Source organism: Notothenia rossii (assembly GCF_949606895.1).
Source record: "Notothenia rossii genome assembly, chromosome: 2".
Lineage (NCBI taxonomy): Eukaryota > Metazoa > Chordata > Actinopteri > Perciformes > Nototheniidae > Notothenia > Notothenia rossii.
Window position 1 is genome coordinate 45389218 of NC_136904.1, and position 21474 is coordinate 45410691.

The window sequence follows — 21474 nt, forward strand, 5'->3', positions numbered from 1 at the left end:
CTTTATAAGTAGACAAGGCTGGCTTATCATAAGCTTATCTAGTTCTACATGTCTACTCTATACCCACTTTCCTGAACAATTTTCATTGTGAGTTATAATTCACCATCTCAGGTTATCATTAGGGGGAAATGACAGCAGCACAGTGTTAAATATATTGTACTTTCTGTATCTAAATGATACAATGTTGTTTACATTGCTCATGAGGACAGACCACCTTATTTGCAGATTCTTGAAATTGTAATTTAATTTGTAATTGATTGTGGATTTTGTATCCAGTTTTCACTTTATGTATCTTTATACAATGTTTACTACTTTGCTTATGAGGACAGACAGCCTTATTTACAGATTCTTGAAATTCAATTGTAATTTCATTTGTAAATAGTTACATTCATGTGGATTTATCCAGTTTGCACATTTGTATGCATGCACTTACAGGTGCATTTGTTGTTGTTGAAGGCCTGGCTGTTACAGTCTTTATTTACACTATTTTGTTGTAGGCCTACTGGCCTAGATGTTTATGCAGTTTTAAAGCACCTTGGCTTTGTTCTGAATGCACTTTGTTGTAGTTATCCTACAGAGAAAAGAAAATGCACTTGACTTGGAATGAATGTACTGTATGCATTCAAAAGTGCTTAATAAATGTTTTATGGACCCATAATAGTGATTATTATTTAAGTTAGGTTTTGCCATAATCATGTCTTTTTCCATAATCAGGTAGCTGAACAACATTGGTAAAAAATGTATACATTATATATATATATATATATATATTTCTATTAATCATTTTCGGCCTTTCGGCATTCGGTTTTCGGCCAACTGTTTCCTATTTTCGGTATCGGTTTCGGCTCAGAATTTCCCATTCGGTGCACCCCTAGTAAAAAGCACGACCAATCATCTGAGCCGGCCGAGCTAAAATGACTGGATGGCCTACCAGCCTGTCAGCCTTCCATCTGTGCACAAACTTATCTTGTGCCCTCATTGGTCATGTGCACGTTTGTGTGTGTTGGAGGAGGGGCTCTGAAGGAAGGGGCAGATTTTTTTCGGTTGTGTATTTTCAAATTCTAGCGCACTCGAGCTGGTTTCTCCATTCTTACCTACCTACCCTAATAAATGAAGGCACATTTTTAGCGCCTATTCATACTAAATCAGTTGTCCCTCCCACTGGTGCCAGGTCCAACAGATCTATCTTTAGGCTCAGCAGCCCTGTCCCCCCATAAGGCTGAACCTGAACCTGAACCAGCTTTACTCCGAACTGAAGGAGGTGAGCAGCATTGTGTTGAATGACATGCCACTTAACATATTTGAAGGGAGACTGGAATACAAAATATGCATATATAACAAAAAGCTAACATCTAATTTAAATTATACATTTCACACACAATATTTTCCCACATATGATCTATATAAAACAAAAAACTGCTTTTAGTCTATTTAGGATGATGGACAGTATGAAGAATTGAGTGATCAGTCTGTATTAGGTAAACAAAATGTTAATCGGCAACATTTTGGTTATGATATTAATACTAATGTTATTATATTAAAGCAGGGGTGGGGAACCTCTGGCCCACGGGCCATATACGGACCGCTAGACCATTTTATTTTCATCTAAAAACAGAGGGATGATAGCTCATATATGAGATTTCAAAGGTATTTTATTTTGAAACTCTACATCAGAATGTCCTGATTCTTTCGGAGTGACTAGATGGGGTGTCCTGCTATCACCCTGGAGTGAAATGAGTCTTTGATACTGGACAGTTTTTGTTTTATTCTCATCTAAAAACAGAGGGATGATAGCTCATATATATGACACTTCAAAGGTCTTTTATTTTGAAACTCTACATAAGATTGTCCTGATTCTCCCTGAGTGACTAGATTGGGTGTCCTGCTATCACCCTGGAGTGAAATTAGTCTTTGATACTGGACAGTTTTTGTTTTATTCTCATCTAAATACAAAGGGATGATAGCTCATATGAGATTTCAAAGGTCCTTTATTTTGAAACTCTACATCAGAATGTCCTGATCTTTTCTGAGTGACTAGATGGGGTGTCCTGCTATCACCCTGGAGTGAGATGAATCTTTGATACTGGACAGTTTTTTGCTTTATTCTCATCTAAAAACAGAGGGATGATAGCTCATACAATAGAGATTTCAAAGGTCTTTTATTTTGAAACTCGACATCAGAATGTCCTGGGTTGCGTTCCGATAATCCAAAAATCAGCTCCTAAATTCTAACCCTATCTCCTATTCCTTGACCTCTGAGTGAAACATCACGGGGTTAAGGGACAGTGGATAGGAGAATTCAAAAGGACTTAGGAGAAGAGACTGCGGTAAAGTTTAGAGCATCCGAATGCACTTTCACTATCCAACGTGTTTATGATGTGCCAGCGGACGTCATTGTGTGCGCCTGCTGCTGTGGGGAAACTATGGAAACTACAGTGTTCTATACAACGGACTAAAACATGGATGTTTAATAAGAACGAGGGACTACTGTAAACTCATCTAGAGGCTCTGCACCGTGCTCTGATGCTGTTGTTTTATGCTTTATGAACGTGGACAACAGAGAAACATATTCTTCATGACCAAAGTTGTAATTGAAATAAAAAAGGAAAGTGAAACTTATGCTCTTCACCCTCTCCCTCCGGTCCACATTAATACAAATGATCCCAATACGTATGATTGTATGAAAATATCTTAAAATAAATACAAATGTATTTATTATTAACGTTAGTCCTTAACACCAATAGAGAGGCGAAGTCCCGCCCATCTACTTCCGACCCATGGGACCCCGGAAGCGGAAAATTATACATTGACGTCAATGGAGAGAGAAAAGTCATCTTTCGATCCCGTTTGAATTGTGCCACGAATGACACATATGATGTTTGTCAAATTAAAAGAACATTTTGCAAGTCAAAAAAATAAAAATGTGTCGTAAAACTGTGAAGTTACAATTTTTTTTGTGTGAAACCGCTCAGTGAACTACAGGTCTCTGGTCTCGCACAATACGCGTCACCATCACAAAGATGGCTGTCACGTTAGTAAATTTCACCTGTTTCTTTCAGAATGAGGCGAAAAAGTATAAAAAGAGGTGAAAATCACTACAAGTCTGGGCATGTTGAGAGCTGTACATACACGAAAGGGAGCGGTTCTGTAAGAGCCAGCATGCGGGACCGGCTTTACAAGGTTTCAGTGAGTAATATGAGTGCAATGTCTAAGGTTAATGTCAGCTAGCTAACAAGGTACACTAACGTGTTTTGTTTTAGCAACTAGTTTTCTCCTTAAGAACTTTGTGGTGTCTGTGTATGCTGTGGATAACATTAGTGTTCACAAGAACAAGATACACTCCCGTGTTTTGTTTTAGTTGCTCTTCAGATTGAAGCGGCCAGTTCTATATCGACTATATGTGTGATCTCCTTTTTACATCTCGTTGTGTCATTTGAGTTTATTTGCTGTGTGTAGATTCAAGGATTTTGGTTATCTTGTCCAGGGATGCAAACTTGTCACCTTTCGGCGAAATTCTCCGTTTTGAATCCAAAATAGGTCGTTTTTATGATTCCTGTAGATCTGCAATAAAAATATTTTTGGGGTATGGGAGGGGGTCTGGGACCCGGATTAATGTGCGGCCGCGAGCTTTTTTTATATATATTATAATGAAGCGCGAGCTGTGTGCTCGAGTCTTCCTGCCTGTCGGCTCTGCTCATGATGTATAATAAGCCTCTGCTGCTCGGCGATGATGGTCTAGCTTCAGCAGCTACATTACCTACGGTGCGTTCGTTAATATTAACTGTGCGTCCGGAGTCACTGTGGCACAGACTGGACCGCTGGTGAACAGCTGTTAGAACGGGCCGTTCAGGTGTTCAGAGTAGAGCTCCCTGTCGGAGCGGCAGAGCGTGATATGCACTGAAAAGTTTTTTTTCCCCGTCGCAATATTATCGTTGAGCTAGCTAACTAGCATACATTGTCACTATCTGCTAACGTTAGCTTTAGCCTTCGTTTTCTAATCGTTTTTTTCATAGGCTATAAACAGAGGTGGTATAAGTATATATCTTGAAATTGATTAAAAGTAGAAGTACTCAGTTCTTGTACTTGAGTAAAAGTAGAAGTACCAGAGTGTAGGAATACTCTGTTACAGTAAAAGTCCTGCATTCCAAATGTTCCTCAAGTAAAAGTAGAAAATTATTATTATCAAAATATAGTGAAAGTAGCGACAGTAAAAGTAGTCATTTTGCAGATTGGTCCATTTCAGAATAATATGATATGTTTTATAATGACTGATCATTAAAGTGTTATCAAAGCTGGTAAAGGTGCAGCTAGTTTGAATGACTTTGTATACTGCAGGGTAGCTTGTGGATTTACTCCAGGTGGAACTAAAGTCTGATTTAACACTTGATTATATTTCACATCATTCATCCACATCTGTAAAGTAACTAAAGGTATTACATACATGTAGTGGAGTAAAAGTACACCATTTACCTCTGAACTGTAGTGGAGTAGAAGTACAAAGTAGCAAAACATTGAAATACTTAAGTAAAGTACAAGTATCTCAAAATTGTGCCCAAGTATAGTACTTGTTGAGTTTATGAACTTGGTTACTTTACACCAGTGGCTATAAAGATAGAAAGACTAAGCCTTGCACAGACGCATGAAAATACATTTTCAAAATGCTCAACAGTGCTGCCAAAATTATAAACTGACTGCTACACAATTAAAATAAATGCTTTTTATATATTTCTATTAGATGTGACTCTATGGCGTTTCTGTTAATATTAACACTGCTGCTTTAGTTGTTCTGACTGCTAAAATCCTGTTATTCCTAATTTTAAAGCCGATATTCTGTGGGGTCAGGGGGCTCGGATCCTTGTCACCTTTTTCATACCTGATGAGTTTGCATCCCTGTTGTCAATTTGTTTGGTTATCTAGGCACAGCTGTGTGTGACTCCCTCTGGTACACTGGTATGTGTTTTCCTAAGGTAGAGAGCATTGATTAATTAATAAACTACACACTGACTCTAGATCCTGACCAAATCTTTATTTTTTGATCAAATGTTTTTCAAACAAATGTATTGTATATTATATAACAGCTGCACATCACAGACCGGAGTCTCTGCTGCTGTGGACCACGATGGAGGCGATCATCCTCCCCATCCCCAAAGACCCTGCATGGCATGGAAATCTCCTCCTCCTGGAACAATTCTACACCCAGCATATGCTCCCTGTGTTGGCCAGTAGAGAGGAGGACATTTCAATAAACATACTCTTAACACCCTCGGACTCTGCGTTGTGTTTCGTATGTGTGATGGGGTGTTATGCAGAGGGGAGGAAAACAGGACACAGCAGATTGGGATTGTGGTGGAGATGCTGAGCAGTTATTTAATTGTTGCGTGTAATTATTATTATACTGCGTGCTTCTTAGTTATTCCATCTTTTGCTGTAACATGGATCTGTATGTAACTCTATATTTACTTGTTATCTACCACACTTCCTTCTACATCATACACCATCATTATACATGATAGTGTATATAGGATATATATTTATTTGTATACATATCTGTAAATTGTATAATTTTATTTTTCGTATTTGGGATTTCTCTTTTTTCCACTCAAATACACTTGGCCCTTTCTCTTTTCCATGTGGAAAATGGCAGCTGCATATTCTGCTTTTCTCATCTGCTCCCTGTCTGCTCATCTACGATGAGAAAATTATATAATTAATTACTAATAATCATTTAAACCTGTTATTACCAATATTTCACAAATTCTTCATGTAAACTTAAGAGTACAGCTGTATGTTGAGTATGTCAACTTTGCTTGGTTCATCTTACTGGGGGGCAGCTACATGGATGTCAGTGCAGTCCACAATAATTTTGCAGCTGAAGGCAGAATGAATTTATTATTGACTCAGAATGAAGCACAACTTCATGTCATACAATACATTGACTTTATTTGTAATTGTGTAAAAAAATAAAGCATTGATTAGCAAGCAGGACCTGCAGGAACAGAGAATGGTGATGGATGGAGCTGGGAAGAGAGAAGAATAAAGAAAACAGATCAACTTTATTATCGGATATTAAAAATTCAATTTCAAAACAAGTTGCCGCTCCTACAGTTTTCTAGTATGTAAAGATGATTTCACATGACCAATGCAAAATATCACACTCAATACATGTGTGTCTCTGGGGGGTGCATTGTGCCTTTGATGTATATAAATAATATACCATAACCAAATACTATTACGTACAGTGGAAATCAGGTTGCCAGAGCAGGTCAGTCCAGTGTGCATGTTCCTCAGGGTCTCAGCAGTTACAGGTGAGGTAAAGAAAATAAAAGAGGAAAAAGGTCAGTAACAACACTTTAAAGTAACAACACTGAATAATTATCTCTTTTAATAATTTTCTCTCAGTAATCACTCAACTACTGTCTTTCCAACAAACAGATTGACTCACTCTCACTATCATCACAATGAAACACGTCCAGAAGAATGTCATGCAAAGCTGCCTGCCTTCCTTCCTTCGACTCTCCCTGAACTGCCTGATCTTTTAATGGTCAATGTTAACCATTTGTGCAGATAGCATTAAGTAGAAAAGATCGCTGATAGTAATGTGTGGTTAGCCTACCTCCCGCCCCCTTAGCACCTGGTGGAGGGGGCGATAGGCTACTCTTCAAATGTTTCACAAAATACTTACCATCATGACTACTCTTACTGTTTAACATTTTGGTTTACTTCATGTTAAGGCTAATACAAATGACAAGGCTAAGTAATGTAATATAATGCTAACTAACATGCTCGCTACTAGCTAGGTAGCTAACTTGACTATGTTCCATGCAAAACATGTATATTACCTGATATGTTTGGTCCAACGACTCCTGGTCCTTTCATCAGACGGGAAGCGATAGAACGAGCAAGTGGTATGATCTCTTTTGTGATTACAACCTCGTACAAAGCACACAGGCATCTTGTAAAAGTGAATTTATTGGAGTAATCTCTTATATTTATTGGAGGGAATAAATCAGTTTTCTTCTTCCTCTTTGCTTTGCGAGTCACAACCAGTCTTGGAGCATTATCGCCTGTGACATCACATGCGCGACCCAGAATGGGATTTGGGATTTGTAGTCTTTCTAGTTGCGTATTATTCATAGTCTTATATTTCAGCAGTTTTACGACAAACTGTGACTTTTTTTGCATGGAAATGATTGTTTAAGATTGACAAACATCATATGTGTCATTCGTGGCACAATTCAAACGGGATCAAAAGATAACTTTTCTCTCTCCATTGACTTCTATGTATAATTTTCCGCTTCCGGGGTCCCATGGAGGCTCCCGGAAGGGGAGGGACTTCGCCTCTCTATGACTGTGTATATCACCATTCAAACATCTTTTAAAAGTTGAACAAACCCCACACAGCTCAGTGAAATGTTGACTTTATTTGATCATTTCAGTAAAAACTAACGTTCATATTTCTCTTTTTGATTATAATACTGATGAACGTTGGCAACTTTGGCAACTTATCACATACGTTTTGAAATGCTTAATAAGCACCGTAACTTTCATGATATAATTTCTCCGTCATAATCGTTTGTTTCCGTGAACGGCCGACTGTTGTGTGACGCAAATGCTGCGGCTGCAAGGCATTGTGGGGCAGCATTTTCTCCTCTCCTTTCGGTTAGGGAGGTCCAGTGGTTCCTAAGCTAAAGGAGGTTATAAAGGAAGTTTTAAACCTCCTTTCCTTTCATTTGGAGAATTGGAACGGCACTTAACATGGCTGCCACTGACGTACTTCCGGGTCATTTCACTCGGTTAGGAAGGTTCCTAAGCTAAATGGACTATTGGAACGCAACCCTGATCTTTTCTGAGTGACTAGATGGGGTGTCCTGCTATCACCCTGGAGTGAGATGAGTCTTTGATACGGGACAGTTTTTGTTTTATTCTCATCTAAAAACAGAGGGATGATAGCTCATACAATAGAGATTTCAAAGGTCTTTTATTTTGAAACTCCTTCAGTTTTACATTCACTCATTTATAATGTGGTAGTTATACGTAGTTTGTTTTAAATATGTATTGATCACATGATATACTACATATTTCTTAATTTAATATGTTTGGTATGTTATTTTGTTGTGTTTGTTATTGACCGAGTAAGTGCTTTTATTTTTGAAGGCAGTGTTTCCAGGACTCTACCGTAATGCATAGGATATTCGCGAACCGCAATATCACGTGCGGGCTGGCTTGACTAGGTTTTCCCGACTGGAGGATGGCTTGACCGCAGTTGAGTACATCTGATAATAAAACTGATGATCATGTACACACAACTGACTGCAGACATGTGATGTCACGCCGCGTGCTCATACATTATGTAACAGGGAAGTATGACTCACGAGGAAACAGCAGGTTGAGTATATTATGAATATCAGCAGAGCCAGTCAACAGTGATATGTAGAGACTGTAGTTTGTCACTCACTCTCCAGGATCCTCTGCAGGTTGCCTTCAAAGTCCAGAGCCCATTGGTTCAGAGAGCAGGTCGCGAGCGTCACTTTCCGTCCCATGCTCCTGACGTTTAAGGCACGTGAGCAAATTAACGATCTGGTATACTACGTTAAGTCTGAAAAAGTGTAAATATATACACTTATTGCGATATGTCCACAGAGCAGTACATGTAGTGATTCAACTTGCTTTTTCTGGAGTCTGCAGCCACTAACCTCCTCTTCTTCTTGTCATTCCGTAATGTTGGCAGTGAGAGGCGGAGCACAATGGTGCCCCCTGCAGGACAGAGACTCAAACCGAGAACACAGAGGAGGCTCCTTCACCCACTCCTTCACCAACACCAGCCCTATGGGGGGCTGTTACAAGTAAAATGTTATTCAAGAAAAGTACAAAAGTATTATCATCCAAATAGTTAAAGTAACAAAAGGAAAAGTAGTCATTGTGCAGATTGGTCCATTTCAGAATAATTTTATAATTATTGATGATTAAAGTGTTATAAGATAAGATAGAACTTTATTGATCCCAATTTGGCAAATGTTTATCTTGCAGCAGCATAAAAAGACATGGCATTGTACAATAAAAATTAAAAGACAATAAATAAACAGGAAAGTAGAAAATATACATGTTGAATTACAAATTAACAATAACAAGATATAAAGCAAGGTATTAGTATTTGACATATGGAATATTAAATATTAATCTGAATATATAAAAGTGAAGTGAAGAGAAAAACTATGGAGTGGAGAGTTCTCTTCCAGCCAGAGGTCATTTGTTATAGAGAGTTATTGCAGTGGGCAGGAATGTTTTCCTGTATCGGTCCTTGTGACAGAGCTGCAGCAGTATGTTGGAGAAGGAGCTCCGCTGTCTGTCCAGCTGCAGGTGGAGAGGGGGGGCGGGTGGTTATCTGTCTGCCCAGCTGCAGGTGGAGAGGGGACGGGGGGTTATCTGTCTGTCCAGCTGCAGGTGGAGAGGGGCGGCGGGTTATCCATGATGGACAACAGCCTGTTCAGTGTCCTCCTCTCAACCACAGCTTCAAAAGTGTCCAGCCCGATGCCGAAGCTGGTAAAGGTGCAGCTAGTTTGAATGACTTTGTATACTGCAGGGTAGCTTGTGAATTTACTCCAGGTGGAACTAAAGTCTGATTTAACACTTGATTATATTTCACATCATTCATCCACATCTGTAAAGTAACTAAAGGTATTAAATACATGTAGTGGAGTAAAAGTACACCATTTACCTCTGAACTATAGTGGAGTAGAAGTACTAAGTAGCATAAATGCTTTCAAAATTGTACTTAAGAGCAGACTTGAGTAAATCTACTTAGTTACCTTACACCACTGTATTTACCGTTTCTGAGTTTTTTGCATGGTTACATTTATTAATATTTATGTATTTATTCAAACAATCCTTCCTAAAAATATTGTCCAGTTCCTTTAGGTCAGGGATGGGCAACTTGGATGGTGGTGGGGGCCACATAATTGATGTACTGGCCACCAGGGCGCCGCAGATTCACTAGGAACACACACACACACGCACACAATTCCATGTATTGTATGTAATTATTCAACCCACTCTCTTCAGTCTGCGTACAAATGACACGACTTTACACATTGGAAAATGCGTGCAATAGATACGCTAAAGTCCGATTTTGCGTGCCTATCATACACCAACTATTCCCATTGAGTTCTGAGTCCGAGTTTTGCGTGCATATGAGACGCAAATGGATACGGTCGTGTCTGAGAAGACCGGAAGCTGTGTGGTCCATGAAAACATGTTATTACTCAATATCAAGCCACGATTATTGATTTTATTTGTAATCGTATAATGTCTGACTTTTTTTGCCGTCCGTGAGGAAAACAAATGGGGCTCAGGGCCTCAAAATACTGAAATCTGTATTGTTTTTAATCTTTCTTTCCTTCGAATTTGTTATCCTTTTCTAAATAACACACTGTTATTTACTCAACAATAACACACTATTATCCTTGTTTTTATTTATTCGTTTAATTCTATAATATTGGGCTTTTTAGCCGTCGGTCAGGAACTGATTTTCAAAATAAAGTCACCGGAAACAGACGTAGTTCAAGTGTTATGGCTAGAAAGGATCCGTCTAATGTAAATATGACGTCACGTTCTCGTTCTAACTCTCGTTGTAATCGGAGCGGCTCGGTTGTAATCGGAGCGGCTCGGAAGCGCAGTCACGTGGCTGAATGTTTACGTTTGGGATGGCGAGAAACTAAACTATATTAAGTATGTAAATACTTGTTAGCGGTCTTGCTGTTGAAAGAAGAATGACAACACTGTAGATCAGCAACACTATGGTTTATTTTGTATTCACAGGCAAGTCAACGTTGTTGCAGTAAAAGTCCCAAGATAGCTTCTGGTGCAATAAAATATATGTTGCATGTTACTGCTGTAGATGTGTTTACCTCTTTTATATCCCGTTGGGTAGTTTAATCTTCAGCAATACATCATATTCTATAATATCATCATATATGTGTAGCTTTGTCTCTGTCGTATCTTTCAAAAGTAAAGTGAAACAGCTGTTTTCAGTTTTGTGATGTATTTTCCAGCTGATCCAAGAGGCTTTTTAAACACCTTACTTGGCTTAAGAGGGAGGAGAACACATAAAGGAACACTTTATCCTTCAGTTTATCACAAACATGACATCAACACATTTGGAGATCCTAATTTGAATTCAGTCTGTAATTTGATATTAAGGTTTTAATAATGAAATGAGGTCATGAATCGAGTTCAAGGTTAAGATCATCTTTATTATCCTATGTACAAAAATTAACATACAACATTAATATAACAGTAACGAATAAAACAAAATAACATTATGCAACTCTGATCTTCTTGCTGATACTTTTCAAAGTTAATTTTACATTTGCTCTACTTCTCCTGCTACTGTTTGCTCTGCTTTCAACTTCTCTTTCAACTCTGCTCTTTACTCTGCTTTCCCTGTTTCCTCTGTTCTCCTCTCCTCATCTTCTCCTCAGACTATCCTCCTTTTGCTGTATCCTCTCCTCTCCTGTTCTCCTATCCTCATACTCTCCTCCTTTTGCTGTCTCCTCTCCTCTGTTCTCCTCATCTCCTCTCCTCCTCAGACTCTCCTCCTTTTGCTGTTAGATATTTAGACTGTAATGACAGCTTATGATATACTTTTTATAACTACATCAATCACATGCAATGGATTAAAAACGTTGTTTTACTTACCACCTCTTTACAGCTCCATTCATCTCCAAGCTTCCAACATTCACCTGGCGGTGATGGATGAAAACAACTTTTGATATGATACAATACAACAACAATAGTTAACACCTAGCCACAGCAATAAGCACAATGAGAAGACTAATGGTCTCTTTTATACCAATTTCTATTGGAGTGAAATGAACTGTGCCATGTCACATAGGATTGGCTGTGTTTTGTGAATATAGAGGAGATGGCAAAAGTAAATATACTTTGTTCTTACCTAAAGCATCTATCCTCCTCTTCGTACCCCTGCCTGCTCCTCCCGCATTAGACTCTGGGGGCTTTTAAAATCTTGTTCAAGCTGTCCACTCTGTAGTTGGATCTCATGACCTCAGCTTTATGACCCACCCGGCCTGAAAAAGGGTGTCTACGATGGCTGGTACTGAGAGGTGTTATGGTCCTCTTCTGCCTTTTGTGTTTGGGGGGCGTGAAGGTGAGAGGAAGACTACTGTCATGTGGGGTGTGTTGCTTTACGCCCTCCAAAAGATAATTTAGTCTTGATATCACTGTACACATGAACGTCTCATCCTGTAGGTGGTATGTGTGCTCAGTAATTTCCCGCAACAAGGTCCCACACTGCTGTCGTTTCCTATCTCTTGAGGACTTTGAGTGGTTACCACTGCTCTGATTACAACGAGAGTTAGAACGACGTCTCTTCCCGCGTCCCGCCCACCCCGACCCTTTCCGATTACAGCCGAGCCGCTCCGATTACAACGAGAGTTAGAACGAGAACGTGACGTCATATTTACATTAGACGGATCCTTTCTAGCCATAGAGAGGCGAAGTCACGCCCATCTACTTCCGGTCCATGGGACCCCGGAAGCGAAAAATTATACATTGAATTCAATGGAGAGAGAAAACGTATCTTTTGATCCCGTTTGAATTGTGCCACGAACTACACATATGATGTTTGTCAATCTTAAACAATCATTTCCATGTCAAAAAAGTCACATTTTGTCGTAATACTGTTGAAATATAAGACTATGAAAAATACGCGACTACAAAGACTACAAATCCCAAATCCCATTCTGGGTCGCGCATGTGATGTCACAGGCGATAATGCTCCAAGTGGTTGCGACTCGTAATTAAAGCGAAGAAGAAGATTTCATAACTGATTTATTCCCTCCAATAAATATAAGAGATTCCTCCAATAAATTCACTTTTACAAGATGCCTGTGTGCTTTGTACCATGTTGTAATCACAAAAGTGATCATACCACTTGCTCGTTCTATCGCTTCCCCTCTTATGAAAGGACCAGGAGTCGCTGGATCAGACATATCAGGTAATATCATAGGTAATATACATGTTGTGCATGGAACATAGTCAAGTTAGCTACCTAGCTAGTAGCGACGAGTAGCGAGCACGTTAGTTAGCATTACATTACTTAGCCTTGTCATTTTTAGTAGCCTTACCATTAAGTTATTATTTTATTACATGAAGTACACCAAAATGTTAAACAGTAAGAGTAGTCATCATGGTAAGTATTTCGTGAAACATTTGAAGAGTGGCCTACTGCGCCCTCCACCGGGTGCTAAGGAAGCAGTTCAGGGAGAGTCGAAGGAAGGCAGGCAGGCAGGGAGCTTTGCATGACATTCTTCTGGACATGTGTCATTGTGATGACAGTGAGGGTGAGTCAATCTGTTTGTTGGAAAGACAGTAGTTGAGTGATTACTGAGAGAAAATTATTAAAATAGATAATTATTCAGTGTTGTTACTTTAAAGTGTTGTTACTGACCTTTTTCTCTTTTATTTTCTTTACCTCACCTGTAACTGCTGAGACCCTGAGGAACATGCACACTGGACTGACCTGCTCTGGCAACCTGATTTCCACTGTACGTAATAGTATTTGGTTATGGTATATTATTTATATACATCAAAGGCACAATGCACCCCCCAGAGAGACACATGTATTGAGTGTGATATTTTGCATAGGTCATGTGAAATCATCTTTACATACTAGAAAACTGTAGGAGCGGCAACTTGTTTTGAAATTGAATTTTTAATATCCGATAATAAAGTTGATCTGTTTTCTTTATTCTTCTCTCTTCCCAGCTCCATCCATCACCATTCTCTGTTCCTGCAGGTCCTGCTTGCTAATAAATGCTTTATTTTTTTTACACAGTTACAAATAAAGTCAATGTATTGTATGACATGAAGTTGTGCTTCATTCTGAGTCAATAATAAATTCATTCTGCCTTCAACTGCAAAATGATTGTGGACTGCACCGACATCCATGTAGCTGCCCCCCAGTAAGATGAACCAAGCAAAGCTGACACTCAACATACAGCTGTGCTCTTAAGTTGACATGAAGAATTTGTGAAATATTGGTAATTATTTGGAAAAAATGACTGACGATGCAGAAAACTTTTTTTATTTAGGAACAGTGGTCAGGTGAAGCATTTATCACTACATATTTGTCACACTTAAAAGGCCAAACACACTGGCCAAACACACCTCGTTTACAACTCCCCAGTTGACACTCATGACTCCGTCTAAATTGTAACCCCCATGCACCCTCTTCATGAGGGACGCGCATGGAGTGGATGAAAGTCCCGACCTCAGCACAGCACCAAAATTGCTGGCTGTCAACCTGCCCTGCCTGTGTAACTGCCACTTAGGATTTGTCCGCTGTCCTACGGTGGCTGTCTGGATGGCAGCTTGCTGGTCTCTGCTCAGTCGCATTGAGGCAAGAATTGCCTCAAGCCCCCGACCCCCACGCTCCTTCACCAGCTCCGGCACGTTGAAAATGGCCTGATGTTGAGGCTGCAGCTCTGGCTCAGGTGACAAAAGCCATGCCATGCCACGCTGCGCCCCTCAGTGGAGACCTGAACAAGTCTACTTCCTCAGTGGCGATGTCTCTGGCCAGTGGGTTGTATGTCTCCTCTTGCTGTTGGTAGAGTTGAGACACCGGCTGGACTACTTTTGAAGTGCCAGGCTTCCTCCACTGGCACTCAACTTCTGTGGAGCTGATCTGCCACATGGCAAATATTGCCAATGCTGCAGCGTGGCTGCATTTGTACATCCCCCGTGCACAACCACAGACAGCGCTCTGCATCACGCCATCCTCTCCCATGTAGATCTGTACAAATAAAGTAAGTACCATGTTTGTTAACATGCTATAATAGATTGAATGAGCAATACAAGGATGGTCCAGATCTGGGGGTGGGAGGGTTTATTTTTCCATAGTTTTGTCCTCTTGTCTGATTGTTGTTGTTTGTTTTTTCTGAATTTTTTGTAATTTGTGTTGTATTGGTTGTGATTGTACATTGTATTTTTTTAAATGTGTATTACATTTTTGAAAAACATTTGATCAACAAAAAAGGATTTGGTCAGGGTCTAGACTCAGTGTGTAGTTTATGAATTAATCAATGCTCTCTACATTAGGAAAACATACCAGTGTACCAGAGGGAGTCACACACAGCTGTGCCTAGATAACCAAACAAATTGACAAGATAACCAAAATCCTTGAATCTACACACAGCAAATAAACTCAAATGACACAACGAGATGTAAAAAGGAGATCACACATATAGTCGATATAAAACTGGCCGCTTCAATCTGAAGAGCAACTAAAACAAAACACGGGAGTGTACCTTGTTCTTGTGAACACTAATGTTATCCACAGCATACACACCCGTATACAGTACACCCGTTCTAGGTTCTGATTGGCTCTCTAGGTTGGTATTCTAGCTTCTGACTGGCTGTCCAGGTTGTCAATCACAGCCGTGGTTCATATTATGCTAGTCGACTCGTAACATCGCTAAACTTTTTTTCTTTACGGTTTTCTCAGTCAACTAATGCTATTGATAACAGTAACATAAATTAACACAGCCCTGCACACTGCAGTCATTATATGCCGGGTCTGTGGTTCATCATCTTCTTTTTCATTCTCCTCCTTATTGACTGACATTAACCTTAAACATTGCGCTCATATTACTCACCGAAACCTTGTAAAGCCGGTCCCGCATGCTGGCTCTTACAGAACCGACTAACTCCCCTTTCGTGTATGTACAGCTCTCAACGTGCCCAGACTTGTAGTGATTTTCACCTCGTTTTATACTTTTATTCTCATTCTGAAAGAATGAGGTGAAATGTGCCAACGTGACGGTCATCTTTGTGTTGGTGACGCGTATTGTGCGGGACCAGAGACATGTAGTTCACTGAGCGGCTTAACACAAAAAAATGTGTTACTTCACAGTTTTACGACACATTTTAATTTTTTTGACTTGCAAAATGTTCTTTTAAATTGACAAACATCATATGTGTCATTCGTGGCACAATTCATACGGGATCAAAAGATACGTTTTCTCTCTCCATTGAATTCAATGTATAATTTTCCGCTTCCGGGGTCCCATGGAGGCTCCCGGAAGGGGAGGGACTTCGCCTCTCTATAACCCGGTTCAAGCTCGATGATTTGGATGTTGTAGCCGCAATGCACGCTGGGATATAGTGTTTCCCACATAGCACGTTTCGTTAAAGGTCCACTGGACGCAGCGCAGTCCAATTCGAGAATGCGATTCGCCATTAAAAAAAGAAGAAGAAGAATAAGAAGAAGAAGACGAAGACGAAGACGAAGAAGACATTGAACCCTCCTTGACACGAAGTTCCTCGAGGTAAACCCGTTTTCTGTAATGTAATAAAGACATTTACAGTGTTTTTTAAAATGATTTCAGCTTTTGCATCCCTTTACACAGCACCATGTGTCGACATACAAACTTACGCGTGCGAATTATTTGCTAGTTAAACCGTGAACTGCTCAGTTAGCATCATTGAGTTAGCCTTAGCTAACGTCTGTCGTTTTACGGAGCTGTTGCAGTTTAAAATCAATCGATAGTAACATAGTTGCTCATGTTGTAAATATAATGGGGCTTCTTCAGTTTTTTGACAGTATTTTGGGTTTTAAACAGACATTACTAGCCGCCAGCCGATACATGATCCAGTATATTCTGTGCATTAACCAAAAGTAAAAACGCATTAGCAGGTACAGGTTACCAAAAAACATGCATCTGAAGATGATATGTTATACATTAGGAATTCATAATAACTGAATTATTGTTAAAACCAGGGGTGGGGTTTCAAAGGAGGTCTACATACTCTTGTTCCTCCATTGCTAATAGAATAACATCAATGCCCTACACCAACATATTTTAATCATACCTTTCACTCATAATGCTGATGTTGGTCTAAACTTTAATTCACTTAATATTAGGCTAGTTTAAATTACAGCTACATCTATGATCTAACTAACACCTTCTTTTTTTGTTTCAGCACAATGTCGAAAGAAACTGAAAAAACCAACAAAGTAGAAGCTCTTCTTCTGCTTGGGGATGCATATGTTGAGGACACACAGGCAAGTTTCTTGTTTTTTTATACCCAAAGTGTCATTATTTAAATCCAGTTAGTTAATGCCCATTTTTTCTCGCTCTGTGTTTCATTACATTCCATGTCCATAAAGAAACTCAACAAGGAAACTCAACAAGTAGACTCAACAAGGAGATGCAAAAAGAAGATGAACCACGTCCAAAAGTGACCTGGTGGAAGAAAGACCAAGATGGGCAACGTGTGGCCAGCAGCAAACGAAGGAAAAAAAGTTCTTCTAATGGTTAGTCTACATTTTATGAATTGAATCAAAGTCAGTATATGTGATTTAAAGTAGCCACTGGTTTAATAATGCTGTTGATACTTCATATTTCTATATATTTGCACATCGATTTTGTCAGAGGACTAAGGACTAAAACCAATAAGCGGATGTAAATTACATGATAATGCAAAAAAAATACATTGAGCTTTGATATTTTTCATGTTTGCTGAAGGTTGGTGTTTTTGTAACATTTCTTTAAATCTGTCAATTAGCTAAAATAATCTGTTTAATGGGTTTGAATAATTTCCCCCCCAAACAGATGGTACTCCTCCATGCAGTAGTTCCACCATAACAACACCATGTCTAAGCTACCAAGATCCTGGTAAGAAAAAAGCTACTTTTGAAGACTTTTTCTAGATAAGGTATGTTTCATATGAAATGTTTTCCTCATGGTATGTATTTATATTTCTGTATTTAAAGATTTTAATATGCAGAGACTAGAAGACCTTCTATGGGACTCTGAGACCATTAAGGAGCAAGATGTTGGCGATGTGCCACCATTGTCATCTTGGACTCAAAGGCAAAAAGAGTTTCAACAGTGTTGGCAACAGGCGAGGCCACAGAACGTTGACAACTTATTAATAACTAAGAATGTCGTCAAGATGACCTGTAATCACTGTCTCCTGGAAGAAGCTGTCATCCGTTGTGAGTAGTGCTGTGTACCTGGACTCACATTCAGGTTCAGGTCCAGACTCAAGTCCAGAGGTTCAGGTTCAGGTCCGGACTTATAAATCCGGACTTGTGTCAAGTTGTGTGAGTAACTAAAGTGAACTTATTGTGAGCTAATTATCAATTGAAAATAAACTCATAATCAACTCAAATTCAAACTCGTCAGGTTTATTGTTCCCCCTTCCAACTTGTGTCTACACCATGTCTTTTATAGAACTCTACATGTGTTACTAACTACACAACACAACTACATACATAGTGATGTACATACAAGACTCAATATGCAAGAGTACAAGTCTATGTGTTCTTGTTCAAGAACAACAGCATATTGACATTGTCTGGGTGAAGTGTTGCTCTTTCGGCAGACACTATATCACCATACATACAAAGGAGTTAGCTTAGCTACACTACCAAATATGGCAACCAGCATCCCACGCTGTCAGTGTCCACTATGTCTAAGCCAGCTTCCCTTGACGTCACACAGATCTCGCGAGCAGTTGCGATATTTTGCGAGACTTCGTGAGCTCAGTAATGGCCGCCATATCAGAAGCCAAAACAATGTTTTTCGTCTTTTCTCAGCGCAAATTTCTCGATCTAGGGAAGGTTTTAGATGGTTTAGAACACAAAGGAGAATATACGTAAGTACCGGTTCCTGACGTTCCGGTTTTAACCGGACTTGAACCGAAACTTTTTACAAGTCCAGTACCGGTTCGGCGTACCGGTACGCAGCACTAGTTGTGAGGAATGTATGCCATCAGAGTGGTTTTGTGCAGAGTGTGATATCTTGGTTCATACAAAACACACTCTGCACAGTAGGCAAACCACCTGTAATGGATTTTACAAGTACATTCCTCCAACAGAGTCTGTGAAACTCCAGGATGGCAAATACATCATTTCTAAACAAGGTTAGTGTCCCATTTTTTTAATTGATCAGCCTTTTTTCCCCCTCACAAAAAAACTCATTTGAATCTCAAATTGCATTCTGTTATCATAGTGCTTGCTTACAACATTGTTAAATCTCATCCTGATTGTACTTTGACCTTGCAGACCGTTTGCTTCCAACATCCTTTCCTTCAAGGATATGTTCTTGTGAAGTTTTCGATGTCGCAGTCTCTGTTGGTAGACCTATCATATTGGTGTGCATAAATGGTAGGTTTTGGTGAAATTGTTTTTTTTTAAGTATTTTTTAACTAATACATTACTCTAATTCATTGTTATTGTTTTTTTCTTTATGTGTTCTTAGGCCGTTACGATCTTAATGTTCCAGAGCTAACATGCAAACATTGCACAAAGAAATGGGGTCCAGAATTCAATGACTTGGTTTGGAGTGGATACTGGCCAGCTACCATGCAAGCACAGACCCTGTTCCACCAAGATCTGTTCCATTCCTTTGAGGCTATGAAGACGGCAGCTCCAGGAATGTCTAGACAAGCCTTTACTGCAATGTTGGACCAGAGAACAAAGCAGTTTGGAAGAGTAAGTACAAATGTGAAGCTGAAAGACAAATACATGTATTACCATAATAAATATATTTATGGCCAAATATGGATGAGCGAGATATGATACAAAATATGATAACATATATAATGTATTTTTATTTCAGACTGGCAAGGTGAATGCAGATGCTTTTCAGAGAAGCTTTCTGCAGTATGTGTACTGCACATTTGAAGAGAATAAACTTCTGGGTAAAGAGCCATTTGTCTGTCCAGCCTGTAGCCCTGAAATGGTGGCTGTTTCAGTAGATGGCAATAGGAAACTTTACAGGTTCCAGAAAACAAACCAGTAAGTTTTTTACATTGACACAGCAATTGTCCTTAGTCCTTGTATTTTAATTTGACATTGGGATTGCTATTTTTATTTATTTTTTACATTACATGTAATTTGTTAGACGCTTTTATCCAAAGCGACTTACATACATTCAGTACAGTGGACAATCCCCACAGGAGCAATTAGTAGCTATAGTTCTTTCCTGTTATATAGCTGTTAAAACTACAGCTGTTGAATCTAAAATATTTCTGTTAGACTTTATAACCTTGTTTTGAAAGATGTGCTTTAAATATTATTATTATTATTATTATTACTATGTTCAATTTGTAACTAGAGTGGTTATCTATAATTCCTTTTCTTATAGGAGTGAAGAGCCAGGCTTCTTTGACAGAGTGTTTTTAGCCCAAGACTCTGAGGTTTCCACTTTTGTGGAGGATGTTCGAGGGGCTGTCAAAAGTGTGAGTTTTAAATTAAGCAGAGCAAAATGTATCTCACCTTTCTTAATAACTAATATAAGTTAAAATAGTAGTAACACAGTTGCCTTCATATTTGTTTGGAGATGGGATAGAAGTGTTGAGACCAGATGACAGGGTGATGAGGTTAGCAATGCGGTCAAACTGTCACAAACATTATTGCTGTAAAACTGGATTGAAAAAACAGCTAAATTCTAATCCAGAATATATTACAAATTTGGAGCCTTCCAATTATCCAAAAACAGGTTTGTTATTATCCAGGGAGTTGCATATCCAGGTGAATCTGGCAGTCGAGCACAAAACACTTGTGTGTAATAGTTTACATGTTTGATTATACCGTCAGTTGGTCCCACTATCCAGTGTTTTGAAATAACTTCTGATAATGATTCTCTAAAAACGATTTACTTTGGTAGACTGCAGGAAAAGCAATGTGTGGGGAATCTCACTGGACAGCAGCAAGGGAGACCTCTAAGCGAGCCAACGAGTTGGATGAAGAAGGTGTTGAAATTGCTGTGTGTAGGCATGGATTTCTTCTCAAAGCTTGGTAGTTGTCTTGATCATTTTCAATTAAAAATATTTGTAGATAATCTGAAGCCTTACCTTCTATCTGCTTTGTACTCACTATTTTTATTTTTATTTTTATTTTTTTTAAAAAGCTTTAAATATTGATAGAGGAGAAATCTTTGCCTATCCGATGTTTCTCCAAAAAGAGTTCCAGAGTGCCCCACTTTTGGCAATGGACGTGACGTGTCGGTATGTACCATATCTTGACAAAGTGTCAGAAGCCTTGCCTCATCTTCAGCCCCTTAAGGAAATGAGACATTGCTTGTCTGTGATGCATGCCAAAGCCCACCAAATACGAGATGAGGATTTGAATGACTTAAACAACAATTAATGGTAAATCTGACCACTACACATGGGTCTGAACTGATCCAAGAGAATGTTTTAAGTAATGAGTTGTTGACCTTGAGATTTGTATCAACATTGATTACCTCATGCTTTAGATTATTTGGAATGCACGTAACCAGGAGGGTGCCGGCACCACTCTTGGTGAAGAAGTGGAACAAGTAAACAGCTTCTTATCCAGATGTGGCCTAACAACTAAATACATGGCCAAGTCAGGTTTGTGAACTTGTTTGGGCCCTGCCTTCCTGTAAATATACACATTTATATTTTATAACATTGTAATGAGAT

The 21474-nt window shown here is 39.2% G+C and overlaps 2 protein-coding genes and 3 long non-coding RNA genes across 12 annotated transcripts in view; 3 read left to right on the forward strand and 2 right to left on the reverse strand.

The window, feature by feature from the left end:
- Nucleotides 1-9030, reverse strand: part of nadsyn1 (NAD synthetase 1) — a gene marked incomplete at its 3' end in the record, with an annotated part of 115243 nt that extends 106213 nt beyond the window's left edge. For 2 of the 8 annotated variants that reach the window (XM_079666780.1, XM_079666778.1), the window contains exon 1: nucleotides 8456-8951. In XM_079666780.1, coding sequence (XP_079522906.1) covers nucleotides 8456-8540 — 85 coding nt within the window. In that variant the 5' untranslated portion in view covers nucleotides 8541-8951. Of the gene's footprint in view, nucleotides 1-8455 lie in introns of all 8 variants that reach the window. The other 6 variants (XM_079666776.1, XM_079666774.1, XM_079666775.1 and 3 more) reach the window with 6 other exon arrangements.
- On the forward strand, nucleotides 2751-6002 carry LOC307030404. The gene is made up of 2 exons (XR_013805653.1): nucleotides 2751-3186; nucleotides 5079-6002. It is a non-coding gene; the product is annotated as an uncharacterized lncRNA (long non-coding RNA).
- LOC307030405 lies at nucleotides 5012-7334 on the reverse strand. Its single transcript, XR_013805654.1, has 2 exons — nucleotides 6238-7334; nucleotides 5012-6017 (listed from the first exon to the last, which is right to left on the reverse strand). It is a non-coding gene; the product is annotated as an uncharacterized lncRNA (long non-coding RNA).
- Nucleotides 9031-10601: 1571 nt separating the features above from the next.
- LOC307028940 lies at nucleotides 10602-15020 on the forward strand. Its single transcript, XR_013805173.1, has 2 exons — nucleotides 10602-13562; nucleotides 13783-15020. It is a non-coding gene; the product is annotated as an uncharacterized lncRNA (long non-coding RNA).
- A 1120-nt stretch (nucleotides 15021-16140) lies between these two features.
- Nucleotides 16141-21246, forward strand: LOC307028467 (uncharacterized protein). The gene is made up of 11 exons (XM_079663511.1): nucleotides 16141-16343; nucleotides 16999-17080; nucleotides 17186-17332; nucleotides 17631-17693; nucleotides 17792-18945; nucleotides 19088-19189; nucleotides 19284-19516; nucleotides 19644-19822; nucleotides 20172-20265; nucleotides 20694-20796; nucleotides 20937-21246. Exons 5-11 carry the CDS (start codon nucleotides 18789-18791, stop codon nucleotides 21173-21175), a joined length of 1107 nt encoding a protein of 368 aa, XP_079519637.1. The 5' UTR covers nucleotides 16141-16343; nucleotides 16999-17080; nucleotides 17186-17332; nucleotides 17631-17693; nucleotides 17792-18788; the 3' UTR covers nucleotides 21176-21246.
- The last annotated feature ends 228 nt before the right edge of the window (nucleotides 21247-21474 follow it).

Excerpts from the sequence above, each read along its gene's own strand:
- LOC307028467 (XM_079663511.1), top strand. The coding sequence starts at position 18,789 with ATGCCATCAGAGTGGTTTTGTGCAGAGTGTGATATCTTGGTTCATACA. Across the intron at positions 19,190-19,283 it reads CATATTGGTGTGCATAAATG|GCCGTTACGATCTTAATGTT; the intron begins GTAGGTTTTGGT and ends ATGTGTTCTTAG. Across the intron at positions 19,823-20,171 it reads AGGTTCCAGAAAACAAACCA|GAGTGAAGAGCCAGGCTTCT; the intron begins GTAAGTTTTTTA and ends CTTTTCTTATAG.